Here is a 24368-nt window from a genome sequence, read left to right on the forward strand (position 1 = left end):
GATACAAACGTAGTGATCCGAAGGGGCACGTGCACCCGAATGTTTATAGCAGCAATGTCTACAATAGCCAAACTATGGAAAGAACCTAGATGTCCATCAACAGATGAATGGATAAAGAAGATGTGGTATATATACACAATGGAATACCATGCAGCCATCAAAAGAAATGAAATCTTGCCATTTGCGACGACGTGGATGGAACTAGAGGGTATCATGCTTAGCGAAATAAGTCAATCAGAGAAAGACAACTATCATATGATCTCCCTGATATGAGGGAGAGGAGATGCAACATGGGGGGTTAAGGGGGTAGGAGAAGAGTAAATGAAACAAGATGGGATTGGGAGGGAGACAAACCATAAGTGACTCTTAATCTCACAAAACAAACTGAGGGTTAATGGGGGGAGGGGGGTTGGGGGGGTGGGATTATGGACACTGGGGAGGGTATGTGCTATGATGAGTGCTGTGAAGTGTGTAAACCTGGCGATTCACAGACCTGTACCCCTGGGGATAAAAATATATTATATGTTTATAAAAAATAAAATTTAAAAAAAAAAAATTAAAAAAAAAAAAGAAAAAAAAAGAAAAAAAAAAAGAAATGGCCCCTTGATCTTCAAGGGGAAGGGGAGCTAGTATAAAAAAACACCATCCATATTTTTACTGACAAACACCAACTTAATCCATAAAAAGAGACAAAAGGATCATAGAAATAACACATATAAATCAGTATGTTGGAGGAAATATTCCCAGCATGTTGGGGGAAACAACTCTAATGAAAGCTAACCACTAGGAGATTCCAAGGTAATGTCCCATTTCTTAAACTACTGTTTTTTTATTTGTATGTATGTTTTATAAAGTATTTTACATGTATATTTTACAATAAAGCAAGCACATTAAAAAGGCTAGGAGAAAAACTCTGATTTCAAAAAGCTAAACTGGTAGCTCTCAAAACATCAATCTGAAAATCAATGTCGGCTTGGCTGAACAAGTGATAAACTGGAAAATATTTTAGGGGCCCACCCTAAGAGATTCTGAATCAAAAGGTCTCAAGTGGGGGCTGGTCATTTGTATTTTAGCAAGATCCATAGTTTCTAGTGGGTAGGCAGATCTGGCCAGCACTAAGTTAGCCCACTGGGTGCCCTAACGGGAACAACATTATCACCTGATCATAATTATCGTGTCCATGGAAAAATGGCTCCTTCCGGAAGATCATACTTGCCAGCATACAACCCAAACTCCACATATCCAAACTATAATCGTACATCTGCATTAAAGTAAAAAAGTCAGTTATCATACATAAGAATGAAATATCATTTCAAAATAAAAATAATTGCTCTTTATTATTAAAAAAAAAAATATATATATATATATATATCACTCCATTGACTCAAAATCTGAAAACCAATAAAACCTTCATGTATTTTCTGTTTTTTTCTATGTCCCCACCACATTTCAAAACAATCCATAGTACTATTTGGAATTACTTTTTCCACTTACCTTAGAAGGTCCCAAATTGTTACAGCCCATGGGAAACTTTTAATGTATAGTATTATTTTATTGAATAAATGTTTAGACAGTGTTTTGTTTTTCATCACCATTATAAATAATGTTGTGAAGAATATTTTTATGCACAAGATGTTTTCTGAATTCAGGTTTATAGCCTCAGGATTCCAGAAAAGCAGTTTCTAGGACAGAGTCTGAACTTTCTATCTGATAACAACACCTGGGAGGACCAGGCATGAAAGGTACTTTCAAGGACTTTGTTTCTGTGAGGAGAAAGAGAACTTTTTCCTCCCTCCCCCCACCACCCCTTTGGCACACGGAAGGTCTTTAGAATACAATTTAGGAAAATCACAAAAGAACATTTTTGAGTTTACCTTAACGTTGGTTAAACCTAACACACAATTCTCAAACTAGCTCTGGAATTTCTGATTAGAGAAAGTATCTTTGGTGTGTCTTCTCTTCAGTCAGAGCAAATGCAGATCTATTCTGATTCTCCTGACATTATGACGATAAAAACAACGTAAGTTATGATGGAGGAACAGAAGTGCCTCATACTTTACACTCGAATGAAAGGGACAGCTGTGTTATGTGCATAAACAGACTACTCAAAAGCACAAAACGACATTTTTCACAAATTAAGTGAAAAATACAGGACTGAAATTTTATCTGCCCTTCTTTTCTCACCTGATAGTCTACAAGTAGTTCAGGACCTTTGAAGTATCGGGAAGCAACTCTGACATTATATTCTTGGCCAGGATGGTAAAACTCAGCCAAACCCCAGTCTATTAGTCGTAGCTGAAAGAAAAAAAGAGAATAAATCATGAGCAATTTTATCTTTCAAGCTACCCCTCACACTGCCATCAGAGTATTCTTAAAAATACCAGCCATGTCACTCTCTCTCTTTTTTTAAAGATTTTATTTATTTGACAGATGGAGATCACAAGTAGGCAGAGAAGCAGGCAGAGAGAGGAGGAAGCAGACTCCCTGCTGAGCAGAGAGCCCGATGTGGGGCTCGATCCCAGGACCCGGGGATCATGACCTGAGCCGAAGGCAGAGGCCCCTAACCCACTGAGCCACCCAGGCACCCTTTTTTTTTTTTTTTTTTAATTTTACTTATTTATTTGACAGAGAGAGAAAGATCACAAGTAGGCAGAGAGGCAAAGAGAGAGAGGGGGGAAGCAGGCTCCCTGCTGAGCAGAAGGCCTGATGTGGGGCTCGATCCCAGGACCCTGAGATCATGACCTGAGCCAAAGGCAGAGGCTCAACCCACTGAGACACCAAGGCACCCCGACATGTCACTCTCTTAATGAAACACTTCCAGTAGACCACCTAAGTGTATTTAGGATGAAAATCAAACTTCTTGGGGTGCTTGGACGGCTAAGTGGGTTAAGTGTCTGCCTTCGGCTTAGGTCAGGATCCCAGGGTCCTGGGATTGAGTCCCACATTGGGCTCCTTGCTCAGTGGGGAGCCTGCTTCTCCCTCTACTTATGCTCATGCTCTCTCAAATAAAATCTTAAAAAAAAAAAAAAAAAAAAAAATCAAACTTCTTGGTTTGGCATACAGGGGTCTCCATGACCTAGCTCCTGTGCTCCAACGAGACTTACGGTTCCTGGAAAACACCATCTCATTTTGTTATTCTGCACAATTTCTTGAATTGCTCCTCTGACTAGAAAGAATGTCTTCCATTGTCCAACCTAGACTAACTGAACATATCCCCATCTTTTGAGATATTAAAATTAGCCCTTCAATGAAGTCTTTTCTAATTATCTAAGTAGAATTAACCCTTGTCTTTAGCTTCCTGAACCTCAAATATATTTAACAGAATCTACAACTCTTTATTGTATATTTGTTTTCTACCTTTTTCTTTTTTTCTTTTTTTAAGATTTTATTTATTCATTTGACAGAGACACAGCGAGAGAGGGAACACAAGCAGGGGGAGTGGGAGAGGGAAAAGCAGGCTTCCCACTGAGCAGGAAGCCGATGTGGGGCTTGATCCCAGGACTCTGGGATCATGACCTGAGCCAAGAGCAGAGGCTTAATGACTGAGCCACCCTTTGCCTTTCTTTTTCAATTCTGCACTGTAAGCTCCTTGAGGGAAGAGACTATGTAATTCACTTCTGCAATTTTTAGAATTCAACACAATGCCCAGTACACAGAAGAAAAATATTTGCGGGGTGCCTGGGTAGCTCAGTAGGCTGGGCATCCAACTCTTGATTTTGGCTCGGGTCATGGTCTCAGGTGTGGGATCAGGCCTTACATAAGGCTCCATGCTCAGAACAGAGTCTACTTGTCCCTCTCCTTCAGCTCCTCCCCCAGCTCTCTCTTCTCATAAATGAATGAATAAATCCTAAGAAAAAGAATTTGCTGAGTGAATGAAGGGAAAAACCACACAAACCATTCTTTTCAAAATATATTCACAAAATCAAAAAAGAAGTAGGCAAGCCCAAGAGGCAACCTTATTTGCCCACTGTGCCAAGCAAAACAATGATCTGAAGTAGTAGTAGGGCCTGCGTAGTGCCTGACCACTCTGGCACCATCTTTCCAAGTTCACTGCTAATTAGGTACAGTGTTTTCCTTGTTTCAGTAATGAAGGAAAATGTAACAAAAGCTACAAAAGCAAGCATAGCCTTTGTATGCTTTTTCTTTTTACCCCCTTAACATTAATGCTTCAGAGCCTTCTTTGACCTTCTTATCAACAAGCACTCCTAGATGACCATTTCTGGTCTGTGGCTTCATAGACAGTACCTCAGCCTTTTCCACCCATACTCTCTGGCCCACGTCTCCTACCAGCTGACTCTTGCAATCACCTAACAGACATATCAAAACTAAACTTTTTTTTCCCTAGAATTTTTTTTTTTTAAGATTTTATTTATTTATTTGACAGACAGATCACAAGTAGGCAGAGAGAGAGGCAGAGGGAGGGGGGAAGCAGGCTCCCCGCTGAGCAGAGAGCCCGATGTGGGGCTCGATCCCAGGACCCTAGGATCATGACCTGAGACGCAGGCAGAGGCTTAACCCACTGAGCCACCCAGGCGCCCTTTTTAAAATTTCTTATTTTATTTTATTTGTTATTTTTATTTTTTAAAGATTTTTACTTTTTTGAGAGGGAGAGAGCACAAGCAGGGGGAGAAGCAGACTCCCATGGAGCAGGAAGCCCGACTAGGGCTTGACCCCAGGACCCTGAGGTCATGACCTGAGCTGAAGTCAGTTACTGAACTGACTGAGCCACCAAGGCGCTCCAAAACCAAACGTTTGATTATTCCCTGCATATTCAGGTCAAAATTTTCACCCTGGATTCTTGTTTCCCTTACACTGCACTGCAACTATCAATTGTCTGTCAACTGACTCTAGCATATTCTGACCAAAGTTATCACATCCACTGCCATCACCACCTCTCATCTGACTTACTGCAATAGCCCTTTTTCCTAACTGGTCTCCTTGCTTTCACTCCTGTCCTCTACCTCTATTCTCTACAGAGCAAAAAGCTTTCATTTAAAAATGTTTATAAAGTCACACAAAGTTGGAGATGCTCTGTATATCCTTCACCCAATTTCCCCTAAGGGTAACATCTTGCATAACTACAGTACAATATAAAAACATACTGGCACAATTCAGACAGATATTATTTTCCAGTTTTACAGGCATATAGTTCTTCGCAACTTTATCAATGCGCAGACTCACAGAACAGAGCTGTTTCATCACCAGAAGATACAGAGCTGTTTCATCACCACAGGTGTCCCTTGTGCTATCCCTTCCCCCTCACTTCCTAACCCCTGGGGAAACCCCTGTTCTCAAGCTCCAATCTTGTTGTTTTGAAAATGGACTCATTAGTTTAACTTTTTGACTGCTTTTCCCTCCTCAGCATGAAATCTACCAAGCTGTTCATTATCACTAGGTTCTATCCTCTTTTTTCTCTTTAAAGATTAGAGAAAGAGAGAGACAGAGAGAGACAGAGCTCGTGCATGCATGAGTGGGAGGAAGGGTAGAGGGAGAAGCAGACTCCCGGATGACTGGCTTGATCCCAGGACGCCGATATCATGACCTGAGCTGAAGGCAGACACCCAACCAACTGAGCCACCCAGGTGACCCAATCTGGCATTTTTCAAAATGGCTGTGCCAATCCATGTTCCCACCAGCAATGCATGAGACTGACTTTTTCTGCATCCTTGCCAGTATGTGGTATTGCCATTTTTTAATTTTAATTGTTCCAATAGATAGGTAATGAATGTTTTAAAAATGTTAAGTGAGAATATGTTAACCTTCTGCTTAAACCCTGCAAAAAAGTTCTGCATCTTCAGAGAAAAGGCCTGACAACGATCTTTACGGTTTTACATGATCTGGTTCTCTCTCCCTCTTTGATCTCATTTTGTTCCTCTCCCACCTGTTCATTCTTTTTTTTTTTCTTTCAAAATTTTATTTATTTATCTGACAGTGAGAGATCACAAGCAGGCAGAGAGGCAGGCAGAGAGAGAGGGCAAAGCAGGCTCCCTGTTGAAGAGACAGCCCGATGCAGGGCTTGATTCCAGGACTCTGAGACCATGACCTAAGCTGAAGACAGAGGCTTAACCCACTGAGCCACCCAGGCACCTCTCACCTGTTCATTCTATCTAGCTCTATCTGTTTCAACATGCCAGGCACATTCTTGCCTCAAGGCCTTTGCACCTGAGATTTCTTCCATCTGGGACACATTTATTTCTGTGATTACATGACTGGTTCCCTCCAAGTGTTGAAATGTCAACTTCCCAATGAAACCTTCCCTTTATAACCTTATTTAAAACTGCAACACCCTCCACCGTTCCCTATTTATGATTTATTTCTCTTCATCACTGTTTTAACTTTTTTAGTTTGTTTTTTTTTTAAAGATTTTATTATTTGACACAGATAGAGAGAGACCCCCCCCCTCCCAACACACACACACAGAGCAAGAGAGGGAACACAAGCAGGGGGGAGTGGAAGAGGGAGAAGCAGGCTTACTGCCAAGCAGGGAGTCTGATTCAGGGCTGGATCCCAGGACCCTGGGATTATGACGCGAGCCGAAGGCAGATGCTTAACAACTGAGCCACCCAGGCACCCCCACATCACTTCAAAAAAAAAAAAAAAAAAAAAAGTATGTGCAAGAAAGCACGCACACATGCAGAAGTTGGGGAGGGGCAGAGAGAGAGAGGGGAAGCAAACTCCCCACTGAGCATGGAGCCTGAAATGGGGTTTGATTCCAGGACTCTGGAATCATGACCTGAGCCAAAGGCAGATGCTTAACTGACCGAGCAAGCCACCCAAGCGTCCCTCTTCCACTTCACTTTTAACCTTTCTATCCCATCATCCTCCCTCAAATGCAAGTTCCCTATAGACAAAAATTTTTTTTTGTCTATTTGTCTCATGCCTGCATCTCCAGCCTCTAGAACAATACCTATTACATAGCGTGAGTCTAAAAGAATCATTAGCTGGTGAATAAATCAACTATGTCCCCAAAGTCTACAATGGATAGTCACCACTGCCTATAAAAGGTGGGCTTAAAGGTGACCTTAAAAAAACCGACTATAAAGCTATCTGGTCAGTGCAGCTGTATTAAAAACATCTGTAAAGCTCAGGGACCTCAAGACACTTGCTAATAAGCAGCCGCATTTTCTGAATATCTTACCTATATTACAACGGTGTATACTTCTCACAATAACCTAGTGGCACACAAACCAAGTATTAGTATACCCATTTTACAAGTAAGAAAAGGGAAGCAAATGAGAAAGGAGTTTTCCCCAAGAGACTAGTTATTTAATGAATGGAACAGAAGCCAGCTTCCCTGCCAAAAGCTAATGTTTTCTCCACTAATCGGTTTCCTTCCTTTTTTTTTTTCCTCAAAGTAATCTCTATGCCCAACATGGGGCTTGAACTTAACCCTGAGATCAACAGCTGCATGTGCTACTAAGTCACCCAGTGCCCCAAATCTGTTTCCTTCTTCTTCTTCTTCTTCTTTTTTTTTTTTTTTTTTAAGATTTTTACCTATTTATTTGACAGAGAGAGATCACAAGTAGGTGGGAGAGGCAGGCAGGGGGGGTGGGGTGGGGAAGCAGGCTGCCCTGCTAAGCGGAGCCCGATGCAGGACTCGATCCCAGGACTGCGAGATCATGACCTGAGCAGAAGGCAGAGGCTCAACCCACTGAGCTACCCAGGTGCCCAAATCTCTTTCCTTCTTGATAGTATTCTTAGGAATATGAATATTGATTTCAATATTCTGTTAACGAGTTCACTCACTTACTAAACATTTATCAAGAGCTTAATAGTTACCAGTGAATGGACAGATGTTGAAGATGGGCTGATTAACTCTATCATACAAGTAAGTAACACTTGGTAGTCTATCACATTACCTTTCTGTGCTCATGATCAATCATGACATTATGGGGCTTCACATCTCTGTGCATAATTCCCATGCTGTGACAATAATCCAGGGCCTGTACGAGGAACAATAAGAAAGAGTTAGCTTGCTGAAAAGTGACTTTCTTAAAGTCTTCTCTAACTTTTTCTTCCATAGTTTTCCTTCTAGCCTCAGCCCTGGGAGTCAAGATTAGGACAATCACTCCCACGTTACTCTTCAGACACCTGTACAAGATCCCATAGTCAGACAAACTCACAGCCTCTGAACTTCAAGTTCTATTCCTACACTGTTGTTTCAACTTCCTTTTTGTTCAAAAACACCCAAAGTGTATACCAACTGCATTACTTTCAATCTCTCCCTCTTGCCCAAAGGCTGGATCATTTTCACAAACATAGGCCCCTCAGAAGAAAACTGGTCTGTACCACAAACCTCTCATTCAAAGAACAATAATCCTTTAGCAGCTAAGAATCCACAACAGAAGTTGGCAAACCACAGCCCATGGGCCAAATATGGCCCTGCTGCCCGTTTTTGTGAGGAATGTTTTACTGGAACACAGCCGTACCTATTTGTTTGCATATCATCTCTGGCTGCTTCTTTGTTACCACAGCAGATATAAGTAGTGTGATAAAGACCCTGTGGCTCACAAAGACAAAAATTTTACTGTTTGTCCCTGTAACTGATTTATGACATCAAATCTGATTTGAAAACCATGTCCAATCTGAAATTAAGGTGAAATGAATGGCATAACCTTTGGGGTTTGCTAATCCCAACCTTCAAGCCAGCTGATGTCACTGGCCAAATTCTTGTCCTTCCTGAAGGGCAACCTGGGTTCTTACGGTTCTCAGGGCTAGACAAGTATACCCTTAACTTTTGAGGTCCTGCTTGCCACAGTACTGCATGAGCCAACGGAAAGATCAAATATCTCTGCTGGCGTGGTTTCTTTAGAGCACTACCAAGGCTCAAATGCAGGCTTTATAGCAACCCTCATTTGGTTAAGAAACTTTAGCCACCTCTGAGCAATTTTCTCATCTATAAAGCTGATCTTAATGCTGATTAGGAGCAAGATAATTGGTGATCCCACTTTAGAAATCAAAGTCCACTCTAAGTCAGCAATCTCTTAAGAAGAGATTTACATAATCCTTAGGACAATGACCCCATGAGGACTGAGTTAGTTTACTGTTTTACTTGTTGAATTTTAAGTAAAATAAAGTATACCAGAAGCTAGCATATGAGAAATTATTTTTGTAAGTTTTAACAATTGTAACTTTCCTAAGGGCATGACAGAGCTAACCTATATTTTTTTTAAAGGGGCCCCAGCTCACTTCTAAATGCTGTTTCCAAAGCATTCTAAATTACATTCCTACTAGATTCTATTCCATAATGCTTATTACCACACTGGTTCTGATGCTATTAACTTACTAAAATTTTATATGAGGAGGCCCCTTCTTTCAACATACTTTTCAAAGTCAAGTCACAGACTTTTTCACAGTTAACTGGACTATTTAACAAAAGGAAGATCAAACTAAAGATATTTAGTATTCCAGGTTCCCTTACCTTCAGAATCTCATACATGTAAAATCGAATATCATAGTCTGTTAACGTCTGGTACAATTGCTGTTAAAGACAAATGCAACAATTGAGCTCTGATAGGAAGGCAATTTCTCTTCTTTGTAGTAATTCAAACCAAGGCTTGGCTCATTTGCTACTGTTCCAAGATCTGTTTACTGGTCTCTACTTCTCCAACAGAAAACTTGCTTTTTAAAGGAGATACTTTGGGTCTTTAACACTGTATGTAAAAGTGAAGACTTACTTAAACTTGTATTGCTAAAGCTATACCCCACTGTTGGGAACATATCAATTTATATACGCAACATGCATTGATGTTATATATCTGCGATTAAGTCTGCTTTTCATTTATCTCCAGACTTTCTCATACAAGGCATTTTGGCACATACACGCCTCCTTAGCAGGCAACTAACCCATTTTTGGCTTACATAGTTATAGGCACTGTGGATTACCAATGGGTATGCAAGATGGCTTGCTGACAAATCTGTTAATTTAACAGAACTATTCCTGTCCCAATTTAAAAGTAAACTCCAAATAACCTTCCAGGTTCCAAAAAGTTGCAGATTTTTTTTACATCTACATATCATAAATGGTTAGTGATATCCTCTGACAGTTTTCCTTGAAGTTATCATTCTGATTCTGAAATAGTTTTTTTCTGTTTTTCCTCCTCTTAGCAAAGGATTCAACCATTTATTGATATGTAACATTCTTAATACTACACTGGTGCAAAGGCCAAGTCAAAAACCTTTACAGCTTGTAACCCAAGAGAGTGTCCATAGTCCTGTGCTGCACTGGAACTAGCGGTATGTAAAATAAGCAGCCCACTGGATGGGATGCAAGTCAGAGATCTGTTGTAGAGGTTTGTGTCATATCAGAATTTACACCACCCTCTCTATCCACCCCTTTTTAATATCTACACCCCAGAGCTTCAGAGGAATCCCAAGGTATAAGCAGACCTTGCTTTACATATAAAATACATTCCTTCTTGAATACGGTTGTTTTAAACTGAAATGCCTTAAAACCAGATCCTGACTGAACATGTGCTATGGTCTTTTATTACGTTTGATATCTGTAGAAATTGTCAAATGAATGGTAAAGGTGGTGAGAAGTAAATGTACTGGTAATTGAAAAGAGCACAAAACAAATATAAGAGCAAAATACCAAGATGTAGAAAGTGGACACTGCTTGTATAGGAGTTTCTCTACCTTAAAATTTAGCATGGTAAGGATGAAAAGCTCTTTTTAAGCAAGTCAGAAGGAAGCTCTTCTAACAGTAACATCACTAAAAGCCTTTCTATGTGGTCTAAAAACCCAACACCTTGAAATGGTTGGTTATATATTATACCTTGAAGTCTGTGTTGTTTACGTGTTCAAAAACCAAGGCAGGGGTTCGTGACTAGGGGAGAGAAAAAGAAAACACACATTAGCAACAGCGCTGGCAGTTTTAGTGGGCACAATGTTTGCGGATACTACGTGGTGAATTTGGTAGTCCTCTCCTTAGTAGCAGGAAACCCTCTACTGCTAGAAGCCCTCCCCACTCTCATCATCACCACATTTAGGTCATTTTTGGGATGGATTTCAAACAGAAGACATGGAGCTGAAGTCTCACCAGGCTCTAGGCAGCCCGACAATGCGCCCATCGCCCATCGGCATCGGACCTGAGTTTGCAAAATGGATTAACACATTTCAGTTTCCAGTGCTATCAGTCTCTTAGCCTAGAAGAATAAGAAATAGTCTGTGGGTGGAGGTCTCTTTGAAAGAAAGACCCAAGCTAGTTAAATGGTATAACTGATTAAGCACTTTTAAAGCAGGACTTAACGGTCGAGGGGGGGAAATAAAGAGGCCAGTTGTACTCTGGGTCAAACACCAGCTCAGCCCTGATGGGCCTTGCCAGCGCCTACTATACTCACCACAGGGTCTTTTACAATGTCTGCCAGTGTGATGATGTTGGGACCGCCTCGTAAATTCTCCAAAATCTTTATTTCACGCTTGATTTTCTTCTTCTTTACTGGCTAAAAGGGTAAAAATGTATTAGTGAAATTACTTCAGAGTATTTCAATACGTAATGTAATACATAAACAGCTTCCATATGAACGCTTTCAAGGATGGACATGTTTTAGTCTCATCTCTGAAACCCCTTCTCCTAGCCCTGTGTCACATATTCTGCATCCCAAAGACCAGGCCCTCTGCAGAACTAGCATTTAACTCCAGTTGTTAGTCTTAGCATGTTAACTTTTGAAAACTATACAAAGTAGGAATGCAAATGGAAACACTAAGATATATCTTATAAAAATCTCCTTGTCAATTAGGATGAAATATGGACTCTTTCCATTCCTTCCTCTAAGTTTATAAACACCCTAGGGGCACCTGGGTGGCTCAGCTGGTTGAACCTCTGACTCTTGGTTTTGGCTCAGGTCAGGATCTCAGTCGTGAGATTGAGCCCCATGCTGGGCTCCGTGCTCATGGCAGTCTGCTCAGATTCTCTCTCCCTCTGCCCATCCCTTGTGCACACTCTCTCCGCCTCTAAAATATGATAAATAAATAAATAAAATCTTAAAATAAGTCAGGACCAACAGCAAGGATGGCCAAACCATCTTTGTGTAGCATAACTCTGTGGGTTAAATGCTGGCCTCGGAGTCAGACTGTATAAGGTGAATTGTACTTTCATTACCTGCCTGCTGTGTGCTAACAGCAAATTACACAAGTTCTCTAAGCCTCTCTTATGGGTAAAAATGATCAATAAGAATACATATATTTCAATATGGCTGGGACACAACCCATAATATCTGTCTAGCTTTATTGCCAATATTCCTATAAATGAACCCCTCCCTCCCTTTTAAAAAGACCACTCTGCAGAGTCCTTTGAGTGTATCTTCCACATTCCTTCGCCTCCACCCATCATTTTTATATCCGTTCTCATACAGAAATTCCTTTCATTTTTCTGAGGAGGGCTTTGGTCCCAACTGCACTTCCTCCACAAAGCCTTCCTTCTAAATAGTCTCAAGTAGTGCTAGTCCAAAAGAAATACAATGCATGTATTTAAAGTACTTGTGTGTTTTAAATGTTCCAGTAACCACATTAAAAAAGTGGAAACAGAAAAAATTTTCAATATCTTCTACAAAAATATATCCCAAATCTTATTCCAACATGTAAATCAATACAAAAATTATGGATAAGCACTTTTATATGTATTTTTTGTATTATACCTTTGAAATCAAGTGTATTTTATCTTCATAGCACATCTCAATTTGCACTAGCCACATTTCAAATACTAAGCAGCCACATGTGGCCCATGCCTGCGACCCCGGGACATGCAGATAGGTCTTTCCTAGGGTGTCAGTCACCTCAGACTACTGATACAATGCATATGATTCTTAGAAATTATTCTGAATATGTATCATCTCTTCATCAACAAATCAGTGGTTACTTCATGATCAACAGTCACCTGGATTTTTTTTTTTTTTTAAGATTTTATTTATTTATTTGACAGAGATCCCAAGTAGGCAGAGAAGCAGGCAGAGAGAGAGGAGGAAGCAGGATCTCTGTTGAGCAGAGAGCCCGATGCAGGGCTCGATCCCAGGACCCTGAGATCATGACCTGAGCTGAAGGCAGTGGCTCAACCCACTGAGCCTCCCAGGCGCCCCTCACCTGGATTTTTAAATACACAGTTTCCCAGGCTCACCCTAGAACTGGTGAATCAGAACCTTGAGAATGGAGCTAGAGTGCAATTCTTAGGTACTTCCTAGGTTGATACTCTAGGTCTAGGAACTACCAAACTGTACTGTAAACTTTTGTAACCTTGTCTTAAGACCTAAGCACATGGTATAAACATAAGCAAGCAAGTCTTGGATCCAGACCATCCTCAAAATCTGGCTTTATAGCTCTGCAGCTTTGGGAAAAGCACTTAAATGTTTCTGAATTTACACTTGCCTTGAAGAACTGTTGTAATGTAAATACCACAGTTAGAATAGGGGCCAATTCAAAGTAGACAATAAATGGAAACAGTTACTGATAGAGACTCCCACAGTCCACATTTAATTCAATCCACAGCACTTAGCCTTGATATTAGAACTCAGTATACTCTGACTAGGAAGCAGGATGATTAGAAGTTCTCTCTTTTTGCTCCAACTATCAGATCTTTGTGATCTGCTATAGTATCTGGGAGATCTTTCTATCCTCCAGGGACTAACTCATCAATCTATCTCATTTTCTATTAAATCACTATTTCCCAACTGCCAGTTTATGGCAAAAAGTTACTGGTTTATGAGAAGTTTCTTCTATAGAATCCTTAAAATCTATAAACTTACAAAGCTGGTTTGTGACAGACCAGGCAGGTGAATTAAACCCTAATTTAACATGACCAATGCAACTATTCTGTCTTAATAAATAGGTGGGAGAGATTAAAAATTTTAAATACAGTTTATGAATGAACTTTATCTACACTTATAACTGTCTTTATAATTACAGTAAAGTATACAGTACAGTTAAGAAAAGACTGAGCTGAAAAAGGTCTTTTCAACCCCCTCCCCACACTCCAAACACAATGACTCCCAACAACCTAGAAGAGATAAAAATCACATAACTTTTAACACTGGAAGGAAATGCAGAGATGGTATTTTCCAGGTGACCACCAATTCAATCTCCATTTCCAAATTCACGTCCCATGTATAGTCACTCGACATCTTCCATGTGAAACATTTCTCACTTGTTTCTTCCTCTTATGTTGTGCATTCTAAATTACACTTGCTCCTTCTCCACTCCCACAAACACCTATCCAAATCCTCCTTCTATTTAGGGCCTGAAAACAGTTCCTGGGAGCTTTTCCTAACTGCCACCTTCTTCTGAACTGTGAGACCTACTATTTGTGCCTTTTGTATGACTCTAGATAACCTAACTTATCACTTTATCATATCTCTATCCATATATCATCCTACAGTTACACAGTAGTTCAGCCTCCAAAGTGTACTTCTATATGTAATTTTGTATTTGATCCTCATATCAACTCTGAGAAAGACAAAGCAAGACTATCTCATTTGCACAGATGAGCAAACATCTTAGATAGGTTAAAAGTACTACCAAGGTTAATTACTTTTAGAGTTTGGATTAGAACCCACATGTTCTGATTTCTAGCCTACTTCTCTTTCTATGTGTGATTAAGACAGACATAAATACTCAAACTTTCTGGTTCCCAAAAGGTGTGCCATGACACCCTAGCAAATTCATAAGGTCTCTGTGAAATTTTTAATTTTTGAGGGAAATACCCATCAACATCCAGTATCTGCCAGATACAGAGTATACCACCGGCCTGAGGTAGTTCATAATTTCAGCAGTAGGCTGAACTACATTCTTCTTGATGGTATATTTTTATGAAGCTGGGTTTTCACCCGCTGCTGTGATAAAAAGCAAATACTGTACAAAAATCAATGTTGAGGGGCGCCTGGATGGCTCAGTGGGTTAGAGCCTCTGTCTTCTGCTCAGGTCATGATCTCAGGGTCCTGGCATTGAGCCCCACATCGGGCTCTCTGCTCAGCAGGGAGCCTGCTTCCCCCGACCTCCTGCCTGCCTCTCTGCCTACTTGTGATCTCTGTCAAATAAATAAATAAAATCTTAAAAAAAAAATGTTGAAAAGGAAATGAAGCTATCAGTGGCCAACTTATTCCAACATTTGAGAAGTTGTGCAGTGATTGATAAGTGTATGTACATACCCTAAAATTAATCAATTAAGGTTATATAAGAATAAAATTATATCTTTCTTTCAATTTATGTACAGAACATTTTAAATGGCACCTACCCTAAACACTTTTTTTTTTGTTATTTGGACTTAAGTAGTTAAAAGTTACTGAAACAATATGGGTGGTTATAAATTGAGAAAGTCTGGGAACTTCTGCTTCTCAGTGTCAAATATATTAAAGTTCCTATGGCAAGAAATTATATGCTAAGTTCCTGGCATATGATACCGCACAGTACAGTTTTAACTAACTTACAAGTTGCATATTGGTAGCCCATTGGCCAAACCTGGCCTACAGAACATGTTTAGAAACTCTTGAGCCAACATTTAACCATCAGGATAATTCATATATAAATATAAATTTCTACTTTCTTTTTGCAAAAGAGTATCAAGTAACATTAGACTTGCACTACTACAAACCAATTTTGAGCCATGGATGGAACACATGCAGCAGTACCCATCACTCACATCCTCCAATCATGGGCACTTCTATCAGATTAGCTGCATTGATAGCATCTGCCTGCCACTTAAAGGCCTGCATTTCTGACTCTTCATCTTTAAACAGCAGAGGTAACAACTTCTTGAAAACAAAAGGATGGACTGTTCACTAAAAATCTAGGAAATCAGAATTAGGCAAAGTCCTAGGAGAGAGAAGACTGAACCTTTACTCCCTTCTCTACCACAATCTAGTTGTAGGACTCAAATCAAATCACTTCTCTTGCTTCAGTTTCTTGATCTGTCAAATAATCTCTTCTAACAACTTCACAGGATACAATAAAATAAAGGTGTTAAAGCACTCCAAAAACCCTTTCAGATGCTACTTTTAAAAAAGGTATTTAAAAAATAATTTGAAGTACTATTACCTAAAAAAAAAAAAAATCTAAATTCCAAGTATCTCTGAAATTATAATCTTGCTCTTCTATACTCACCTTGAGAATTTTAACAACAACTTTTTCATTATTTGTGATGTTGATGGCTTCAAATACTTCACTGTATTTACCCCGGCCTAATTTTCGAACCAGCTGGTAGTCATCTTGATTACTGTAAACAGAAAGACTCAAAGTCACAATGATTTTAAAATTTCAAACCATTGGGCACTAATTAACTTTAAAAACTCTACTACCAGAGGGGTAAAAGAAATAAAAGGTATTTCAAATAATTTTTGTATTTTAAAAATTGGGCTATTAATAAAAAATGTGTGTTCCAAGTCCTGGAATTAGAAAAATTTAAGCCTTTCAATTATTCTTTCAAATACCAAATTGTTTGTATTTCTACTGGCATACCACACATAGCCAGCTTAGATTAGGGTTTGTTGTGTGTGTTTGTGTCCAACAACAGACAGCTTTCCCTTGGAGAATAATTTTATATATTTCTGTCCTCTCATGCCTGGCCCAGCAGAAAATAAGTATTGTAGGAATATTTCAATTCAGCTGCACTTTGGAAGCAGCTGATTTTTAATGGGCCTTTTTATAGGTAAGTGGCTTTCAATATATAGGCTTGACCTCCCACTTGCCCTCCAAGGCAAACCCTGAGAACAGTCCATAGAGTAGAGTTTGCAAATCACGCCACAGATCATGAACCATAGTCAGGGGTCCCTTCCTCACTTTTATCCATATTTCATGACCGCTAGCATCAGCAGATGTAAAATAATAATAATAATAATAAAATAAGGGAAATGCCAACATTTTCTCCCTGTCTCTGATTACAACTTAGATGACTTTGCTTTAGAGAATGACAAACACGGTCCTTTTAATAGGCCTAAATTCTATTTACTCCTGCTGGAGACACTGAAAATCCAATTAACAAATTAGCTATGCAATTTCCTCAAGCAGCTAAAAACAAAGTGAATGAACAGACAAGGTAAAATATACTAAGGACAATGGACGATGAATTAAGGGAGGTCTAGGGGAAGGAAGCTTTTAGGTTAGTGGAATTCTCCTGTGGGACAGGCACAGAAAACAAATGCAAGCAAGCAAATAGCACCATGCCGAAAACTCAGAAGGGCTGTTTAGAGTGTTATTTAAGCAAAACTAAGGCAAAGCACTCAATCTGAACAGAGTGGTTGAAATTTCCTTAGCAAAACACAGGTATTCCTGGAGTCCAAAGCCTGTGGTATGAAGGGAACTGTCAGAGTATCAATAATGATAGGTTCTTGATGGTATCTTTGAAGCACACTGTACCTCTTTGTGCAGAGGCAATAAACTTACTGGTAAAAATCATGGTCTCAGCAGGATGACAATATACCCTTATGCCAATTCTGGGAGATTATCTTTAACCACTTATAGGTTATGTACACCACATGTGAACAGACATAAAATGTAGTACATGGGAGCTGTAGCTTTATGTGCTTTCAAATACTTTCCTTTTTTTTTTCCAAGTTTTTTTTTTTTTTTTAAGGATTTTATTTATTTCTTTGATAGACAGAGATCACAAGTAGGTAGAGAGGCAGGCAGAGAGAGAGAGGGGAAGCAGGCTCCCTGCTGAGCAGAGAGCCCAATGCGGGGCTTGATCCCAGGACCCTGGGATCATGACCTGAGCCGAAGGCAGAGGCTTTAACCACCCAGGTGCCCTCAAATACTTTCTTTTATAGTTGATGTCCAAAGCCTTTTACCACAGTAAGTATGACCTCATCAATTAACTACATACATGTTAGAGGATAACAGATGCAAACATCCAAAAGAGACTGCATAGAGAATGAGGAACAAACAAAGCTGTTCAGGTAGATGGCAACTGTTCAAAATGGAATTTGGGCTGAATTCATGTTACACATGGCTAAACTCATAAGGGCAAATGCTATACGCGTTTAATTTTGCTTCTATCAGAAAGAGGACATCTTTCTGGAGAACTGTTTCATCCTTCAGTATCATCACGGGACAACATTCTCTGACCTCAAAAATATTTTATGTAAGAGTCTGGTGTTTTTAAAGTCTCTCAAGTATTAATTCTCAGCTAGCTGTGAAGCCTGTAGCTGAGATAAGCTGACAGGTAACTCTATGTTACCGACCTTTTATCCAGAGTATGTGAGTCCAAGGAAAGAGTAAGAGACAGAAATAATTTTTACATGGTAAGCCAATCAAAACTTTTAATTTGCAAAGCAATACCTTGTTTCTCCACTGCAGAAGTAAACACAAATCAGGTTTCAATCTTGAGGTTTATAAATGTAGTCAGGAAGGATTCCTGATACAAATTACTCAACAAATCCATAAGAGTCAGCCCTTTTCAGTGTGCACAGTGAAGTAAAAAGAAACAATTACCCCCACTCCACCACGTGTGACTCATAATCCCAGTACTCTCGGGGTCTGTGCGTATTAACATCTGTGTAAACTCTGGCCCTGCTTGGCACGGGTCCCGACATGTCAGACAGGTTGGCGAACGAAGGTGGACTTGATGTTTGGAGATCTGGTGGTCACTGTGTTCAGAAGCAGCTGGGGATAAGACCTTGTTTCAGACCTGTTTTCTTTAAACTGCGAATACAAAGTGCATAAAGGCCAAGGAATTATTTTTTTTAAAGCATATGGGAAAAAAAAATCATCTTACAATAATGGCCTCAAATTAAAAAAAAAAAAAAAACCCACAAAAAACAAAACCAATAATGTTCTCAAATATACCTCTGACTCTTTTACCTGATAACAAATGACTAGATCCCCAATGTGTTAACCACAGTGTTTCCTCTAACTTGGGAGAGAAAACAGTAATCATCATCATCATCATCATAGTAAACCCAGGAAACATAGTTTAAACTGGTCCTAATCCAACTCTGCAGTTGCTTGTTACCTCCTCATCTAAAGTCTGGACGTTCTTTATAAGATAGCCTGGAAGGGAAAAAATGACATCAAGGATAGACCCATCTACATTACTACCATTTATACAATCCACAGAAATTACTGACTAGAACAGCTTTCTATAGCTCACTCTACAGAGTGTTAAAAGGCTTTAGAACAGTGGCAAAGCCAGGACTATAAACCTTCAGCCTGACTGTTCCTGGTTGATGAAACCAATCATCCCTTCCTGGTTGATGAAACCAGGAAGGGAATAAAGACTTGTTCTCATACTTTGAAGTTCAATGTCTTTTTATATTGGTCCAAATCATTTAGGGAACCTTGCATAATAACTCAGTAGATCCTTAGTTACCTCTTGAAAGACTCAAGTCATTAAATTTAAAAACAGAAATTTCTTTTTAAAAAAAGATTTTATTTATTTGACAGAGAGAGAGAGAGAGAGAGAGAGATATCTGAAGTAGGCAGAGAAGAAGCAGAGAGAGGGGGAAGCAGGCTCCCCGCTGAGCAGAGAGCCTGATGCGGGGCTCGATCCCAGGACCCTGAGATTATGAGCTGAAGGCAGAGGCTTACCCACTGAGCCACCCAGGTACTCCCAGACATTTCCTCTTGATTTATTTAATATAGGACCAAGCTTAATAAAAACTGGGAGAAGACAGTAATAATATATTGCCTCAAATAATGCAAAATTTGACATAGAAGGAAAAGTGGTGGATTTTAGAAACATGCTTTCTACCAAATCGGTAAACTAAGTCTACCTATTGGTAAACTGTGATGTCTTCCCTAACCATTCCAATCTATTTATCTTCTTTTAACAATTCCTGTAGCATTTGTTGATTCCCTTTACTCTGCATTGATTAAAAATGTACTAAGTCTCCAGATTTCATAACCCAAGAACACATCACCTATGCAGTTTTCTGGCCCAGATTGTATAATCTCAACTGAGTTACAAGGAAGTTTCTATAAAGGGGGGGGGGAGATACACTGTACTCAAAAATATCAATATTATAAAACATAAAAAAGGCAGGCAGGAGAGAGGAGACATGACTATACACAGTGTCCTGTCCCTAGACTATATTCTCTACTGGAGCAGGGTAAATGATGTAAATAATAATACTATCATACCCACTGTCCCATGGCGGTCAGCCTCTCCTCTTCTGTCCTGCCTGCTGCTCCCTTGCAGTGTATTCAATAAACTTCTATCTCCTTTAGGGGTACATGGGTGGCTCAGTGGGTTAAGCCTCTGCCTTTGGCTCAGGTCATGATCTCAGGGTCCTGGGAGAGAGCCCCATGCTGGGATCCCTGCTCAGCGGGGAGTCTGCTTCTCCCTCTCCCCATCCCTCCCCAGATCCTGCTGTCTGTCTCAAATAAATGAATAAAATTTAAAAAAAAAAAAATTATAATAGGTAAATCTGAGTAAAGAGTTTACAGATGTTCCTTGTACCACTCTTTTGTTGAAACATGTTACTCATAAAAACTGGTAAAACATAAAATTTACCAACTTAACCATATTTTCTTTAAATAAATACAAAAATAATAGGAGCTGTAGCTAACTCCCAGCCTTGGAGGGCCAAATCATGGGTGAACATGACATCACAAAATGAGACTTCATTTTTTTTCCTGGAAATCACCTGAGTCACATGGAAAACATTCCCCAACTCTCATTTACTAGTCTGTGTATCTCTCAGTTTTATCACCCAGTGTTCCTCTGCTTTCTTAAGGCCTTGGCATTCTCTGTGAAAAGCAGAGCAAGACTATTCACTAATGAAACTCCTGAGACTCTCAAGTACTTGTCTGACTGACTCTTACAGCTTTGTGCTTCATCAGCTGGGACCTAATTTATGAACTGGTGGACTTGATTTCCCACTGGGAGGACTACCAGCGGTTTTGCAGCACCCGAAGAGGTGCTTCACTTTACTAACATGCATACCAAATAATCTGTTTACAGTAAGAGTTGTTTGCATGAATGTTAAATGGTTGGCCTTCATTACATAGGGAGAAGAAATGCAAGAGTTCTTCAACTGTACTTCAGTAATCTCAGATAAATAAAGTGGTGTGAAGAGGGATGGGGGAGAGTGTGATAGGCTAGGGATAAAGAGGGGGATGTGAAAAGATGTGAAGGGAAAGTCATCAAAGAAAAACATTGGGGCGCCTGGGTGGCTCAGTGGGTTAAAGCCTCTGCCTTCGGCTCAGGTCATGATCTCCGGGTCCTGGGATCGAGCCCCACGTCGGGCTCTCTGCTGAGCAGAGCTCTCCTCCTCTCTCTCTCTCTCTGCCTGCCTCTCTGCCTGCTTGTGATTTCTCTCTCTGTGTGTCAAATAAATAAAATCTTTAAAAAAAAAAATTCTCTCTGTGTGTCAAATAAATAAAATATTTAAAAAAAATTATTATATTCAGAAATAGTATTTCACTTGCAACCTCTGTAAACGTGTATGTATATTCATATACAGCCTAACATGAAAGAAAGGGATGGGCTAAATTTCTCAATTATTGGCTGGTTCTTTCATACATTTCTTCTTTTGTCCATCCCTTAAATATATGAGCATCTACTATGAAAAAAATACTATGCCAGGCCTTGGGAATAAAAGGCAGAACAAATGTGAGACAAATACGCCTTTAAAAAGATTTTATCTGAGCGCCTGGGTGGCTCAGTGGGTTAGGCCACTGCCTTCAGCTCAGGTCACGATCTCAAGGTCTTGGGATTGAGGCTTTCTGCTCAGTGGGGAGCCTGCTTCCCTCTCTGTCTCTGCCTGCCTTTCTGCTTACTTGTGATCTCTGTCTGTCAAATAAATAAATAAACCAATAAAATCTTTAAAAAAATTTATCTGCAGTTAAGGATAATGGAAACTCACTGAAGAGGTTTTTTTGTTTTTTTTTTTTTTAAGATTTTATTTATTTATTTGACAGAGAGATCAGGAGTAGTCAGACAGAGAGAGGAGGAAGCAGGCTCCCCGCCAAGCAGAGAGCCCTACTCGGGGCTCGATCCCAGGACCCTGAGATCATGACCCGAGCTGTAGGCAGAGGCTTTAACCCACTGAGCCACCCAGGTGCCCCTCACTGAAGAGTTTTCTTTTTTTTTTTTTAAGATTTTATTTATTTATTTGACAGACAGAGATCACAAGTAGGCAGAGAGGCAGGCAGAGAGAGAGAGGAGGAAGCAGGCTTCCCGTGGAGCAGAGAGCCCGATGTGGGGCTCGATCCCAGGACCCCTGGATCATGACCTGAGCCGAAGACAGAGGCTTAACCCACTGAGCCACCCAGGCGCCCCTCACTGAAGAGTTTTAAGCAGAAAAGTGACCCATGTGCACATTTTGAAAAGTTCACTATGGCTGGGGGTGGGACAAGCAGATGAATAGACTTAGGTAGAAAGATGGCCATTAGCAGTAGCTTATGCAAGAATGAGGATGAAAGCTTGACCTATAGTGGTAGCAACGGAGGCAAGAGCACAAATCTGAACAACAAAATTTATGGTATAAAATCAGTAACTCTGGGTGGACTAGATAATGGGATAAGAAGTGGGAGGTGACTTTCAGATTTCTAGCTAGAGATATTTAAAAAAAAGTTTTATTTTAGAGAGTGTGTATGCAAGAACAAGTAAGCGTGAAAGCAGGGAGGGGGTAGAGGAAGAGAGAAGCAGACTGCCCCATGCTGAACTCGAGCCCACAACCCTGAGATCATGACTTCAACAAAAAATCAAGAGTTGGACACTTAACCAAATGAGCCACCCAGGCACCCCAAAAGTACCTTAAAAAAAAAAAAAAGATTTTACTCATCTATTTGACAGACAGAGACAGTGAGAGAGGGTATACAAGTGGGGAAGTGCGAGAGGGAGAAACAGGCTTCCTGCTGAGCAGGGAGCCCAACACAGGGCTCGATCCTAGGACCCTGGGATCATGACCTGAGCCAAAGGCAGGAGCCCAATGACTGAGCCACCCAGGTGCCCCTAGAAGTACTTTTGATACCACTTATGGGGGATAGAAAACATCTGGAAGAGAACTCATAGGTCAGGTTTTGGACTAGGTTAAAATGGATGAGACATTAAAATGGATACTGAATAAGCAGGCTGGAGCTAAAAGAGCCTTCTCAAGCTTTAAATAGCTAACCCTCCCAGTTCTATGGTTAGACATTTCCTTCCCTTATCTACAAATAAGAAAACAGCCTAAATTCAGTTGCTTGGCCATGAATATCCAGGAGAGATTTGGGATTCAAAGCTTAGGTGGCTGGCCTATAAAGTTTTAAAAAACCTTAATTTCCTTATTAGGCACTTAGCTCTCTGAGGTCAAGATCCATGTCTGATTTATCCTTTGAATTTACAGAACCCAGTTCAAGGCTCTGCACCTTGCAGGGTGTTCTCTAAATATTATTTGCTGATGAAATCGAGGTTTTTTTCCCCAAAAATGAAATGAAAATGAAGTTTATTTCCAGAAGATATGGTGCCCCTATTCTGGCCGTGTGGTACGCAGCTAGGAGAACCAGAAGACTGACTCAAGGGCTCTGGAGTAGGAATTTCCTTTGCATATACGTTCTCTCTCAGCATCACAGATTCCTCTCTTAAATAACAGGGCCATGGTTAAGATTTGTCTTTTTCTCCCCACAAAAGTTAAAACTAAGATAATACTGGTGAAACCTTATTTTAGCAATTTTTACAAAAAGCTTGTTTAGAAATTAGGTAGAGTGTCTGAGTCCTAGATATCCTGAAGGTCAATTTTCCCATCTAGTGTTTATAATACAAGCATACCTTAAAAAAATCTGACTTACAGAAAAAGTATTAAATAACTTCCATTTTAAATGACCTAACTTCATCCTTATTGTTCTCATGTAATTGCATAAAAGGAGGTGTAACTTTGGCGGTTAATGATTTCATATGACTACTACCTAAAAAGCTTTCAGACCGATGCTGAAGACAATGGCTATATTTTGTTTCTTTAATACTTAGACTAACAGAAGCCAATTAATCAACTGAAAAATTCTGCCAACAAAATTTACCCTACTCAAGTCAGACCACACCTACAACCAAAGCCAGTTATACAGTTCTGTTTGACCTCTTCTTTAATAACACGCAAGGAAAACTCCATCCAACCAGAAGGTTAAAATGTGTACTGCCAAAATCATGTTTATCAACATAAATGGAATACAGAACTAATTAATTTCAATAAAAATTCCCCTTGTCCTCAACGAATCTCTCCCTCTAATCTCTTCTACGCCGTATTTCTGTTTTTCAATCTAGCAACTAAAAAGAAAATTAGACGCTTAGTAAATGGTCCAATATCAGAAAACTGCATGTCTGATTAATCATCTGTGCCAATGTATTTTTTTCTAATGTTTCAATAACACTTTATTTACAAAATCAAATTACATGCTGGATTTGGGCCAGTGAACTATATAGATTGTGCCAATGTATTTTTATAGATGAATTCCCTAGTGGAACTGGA

At 39.9% G+C, this 24368-nt stretch overlaps 1 protein-coding gene across 3 annotated transcripts in view; it reads right to left on the reverse strand.

The window, feature by feature from the left end:
- Positions 1-24368, reverse strand: part of LOC111141414 (casein kinase 2 alpha 1) — a 64166-nt gene that overhangs the window by 15416 nt on the left and 24382 nt on the right. For 2 of the 3 annotated variants that reach the window (XM_022493943.1, XM_022493942.1), the window contains exons 2-9: positions 18415-18624; positions 16090-16201; positions 11343-11444; positions 10778-10828; positions 9422-9481; positions 7860-7943; positions 2185-2295; positions 1160-1261 (exon numbers count right to left, since the gene is read on the reverse strand). In XM_022493943.1, coding sequence (XP_022349651.1) covers positions 1160-1261; positions 2185-2295; positions 7860-7943; positions 9422-9481; positions 10778-10828; positions 11343-11444; positions 16090-16201; positions 18415-18515 — 723 coding nt within the window. In that variant the 5' untranslated portion in view covers positions 18516-18624. Of the gene's footprint in view, positions 1-1159; positions 1262-2184; positions 2296-7859; positions 7944-9421; positions 9482-10777; positions 10829-11342; positions 11445-16089; positions 16202-18414; positions 18700-24368 lie in introns of those variants that run through there. The other variant, XM_022493944.1, reaches the window with a different exon arrangement.

This window comes from Enhydra lutris, unplaced genomic scaffold (assembly GCF_002288905.1).
Source record: "Enhydra lutris kenyoni isolate GAN:26980312 unplaced genomic scaffold, ASM228890v2 scaffoldscaffold6, whole genome shotgun sequence".
In the NCBI taxonomy this organism is placed as follows: Eukaryota; Metazoa; Chordata; class Mammalia; order Carnivora; family Mustelidae; genus Enhydra; species Enhydra lutris.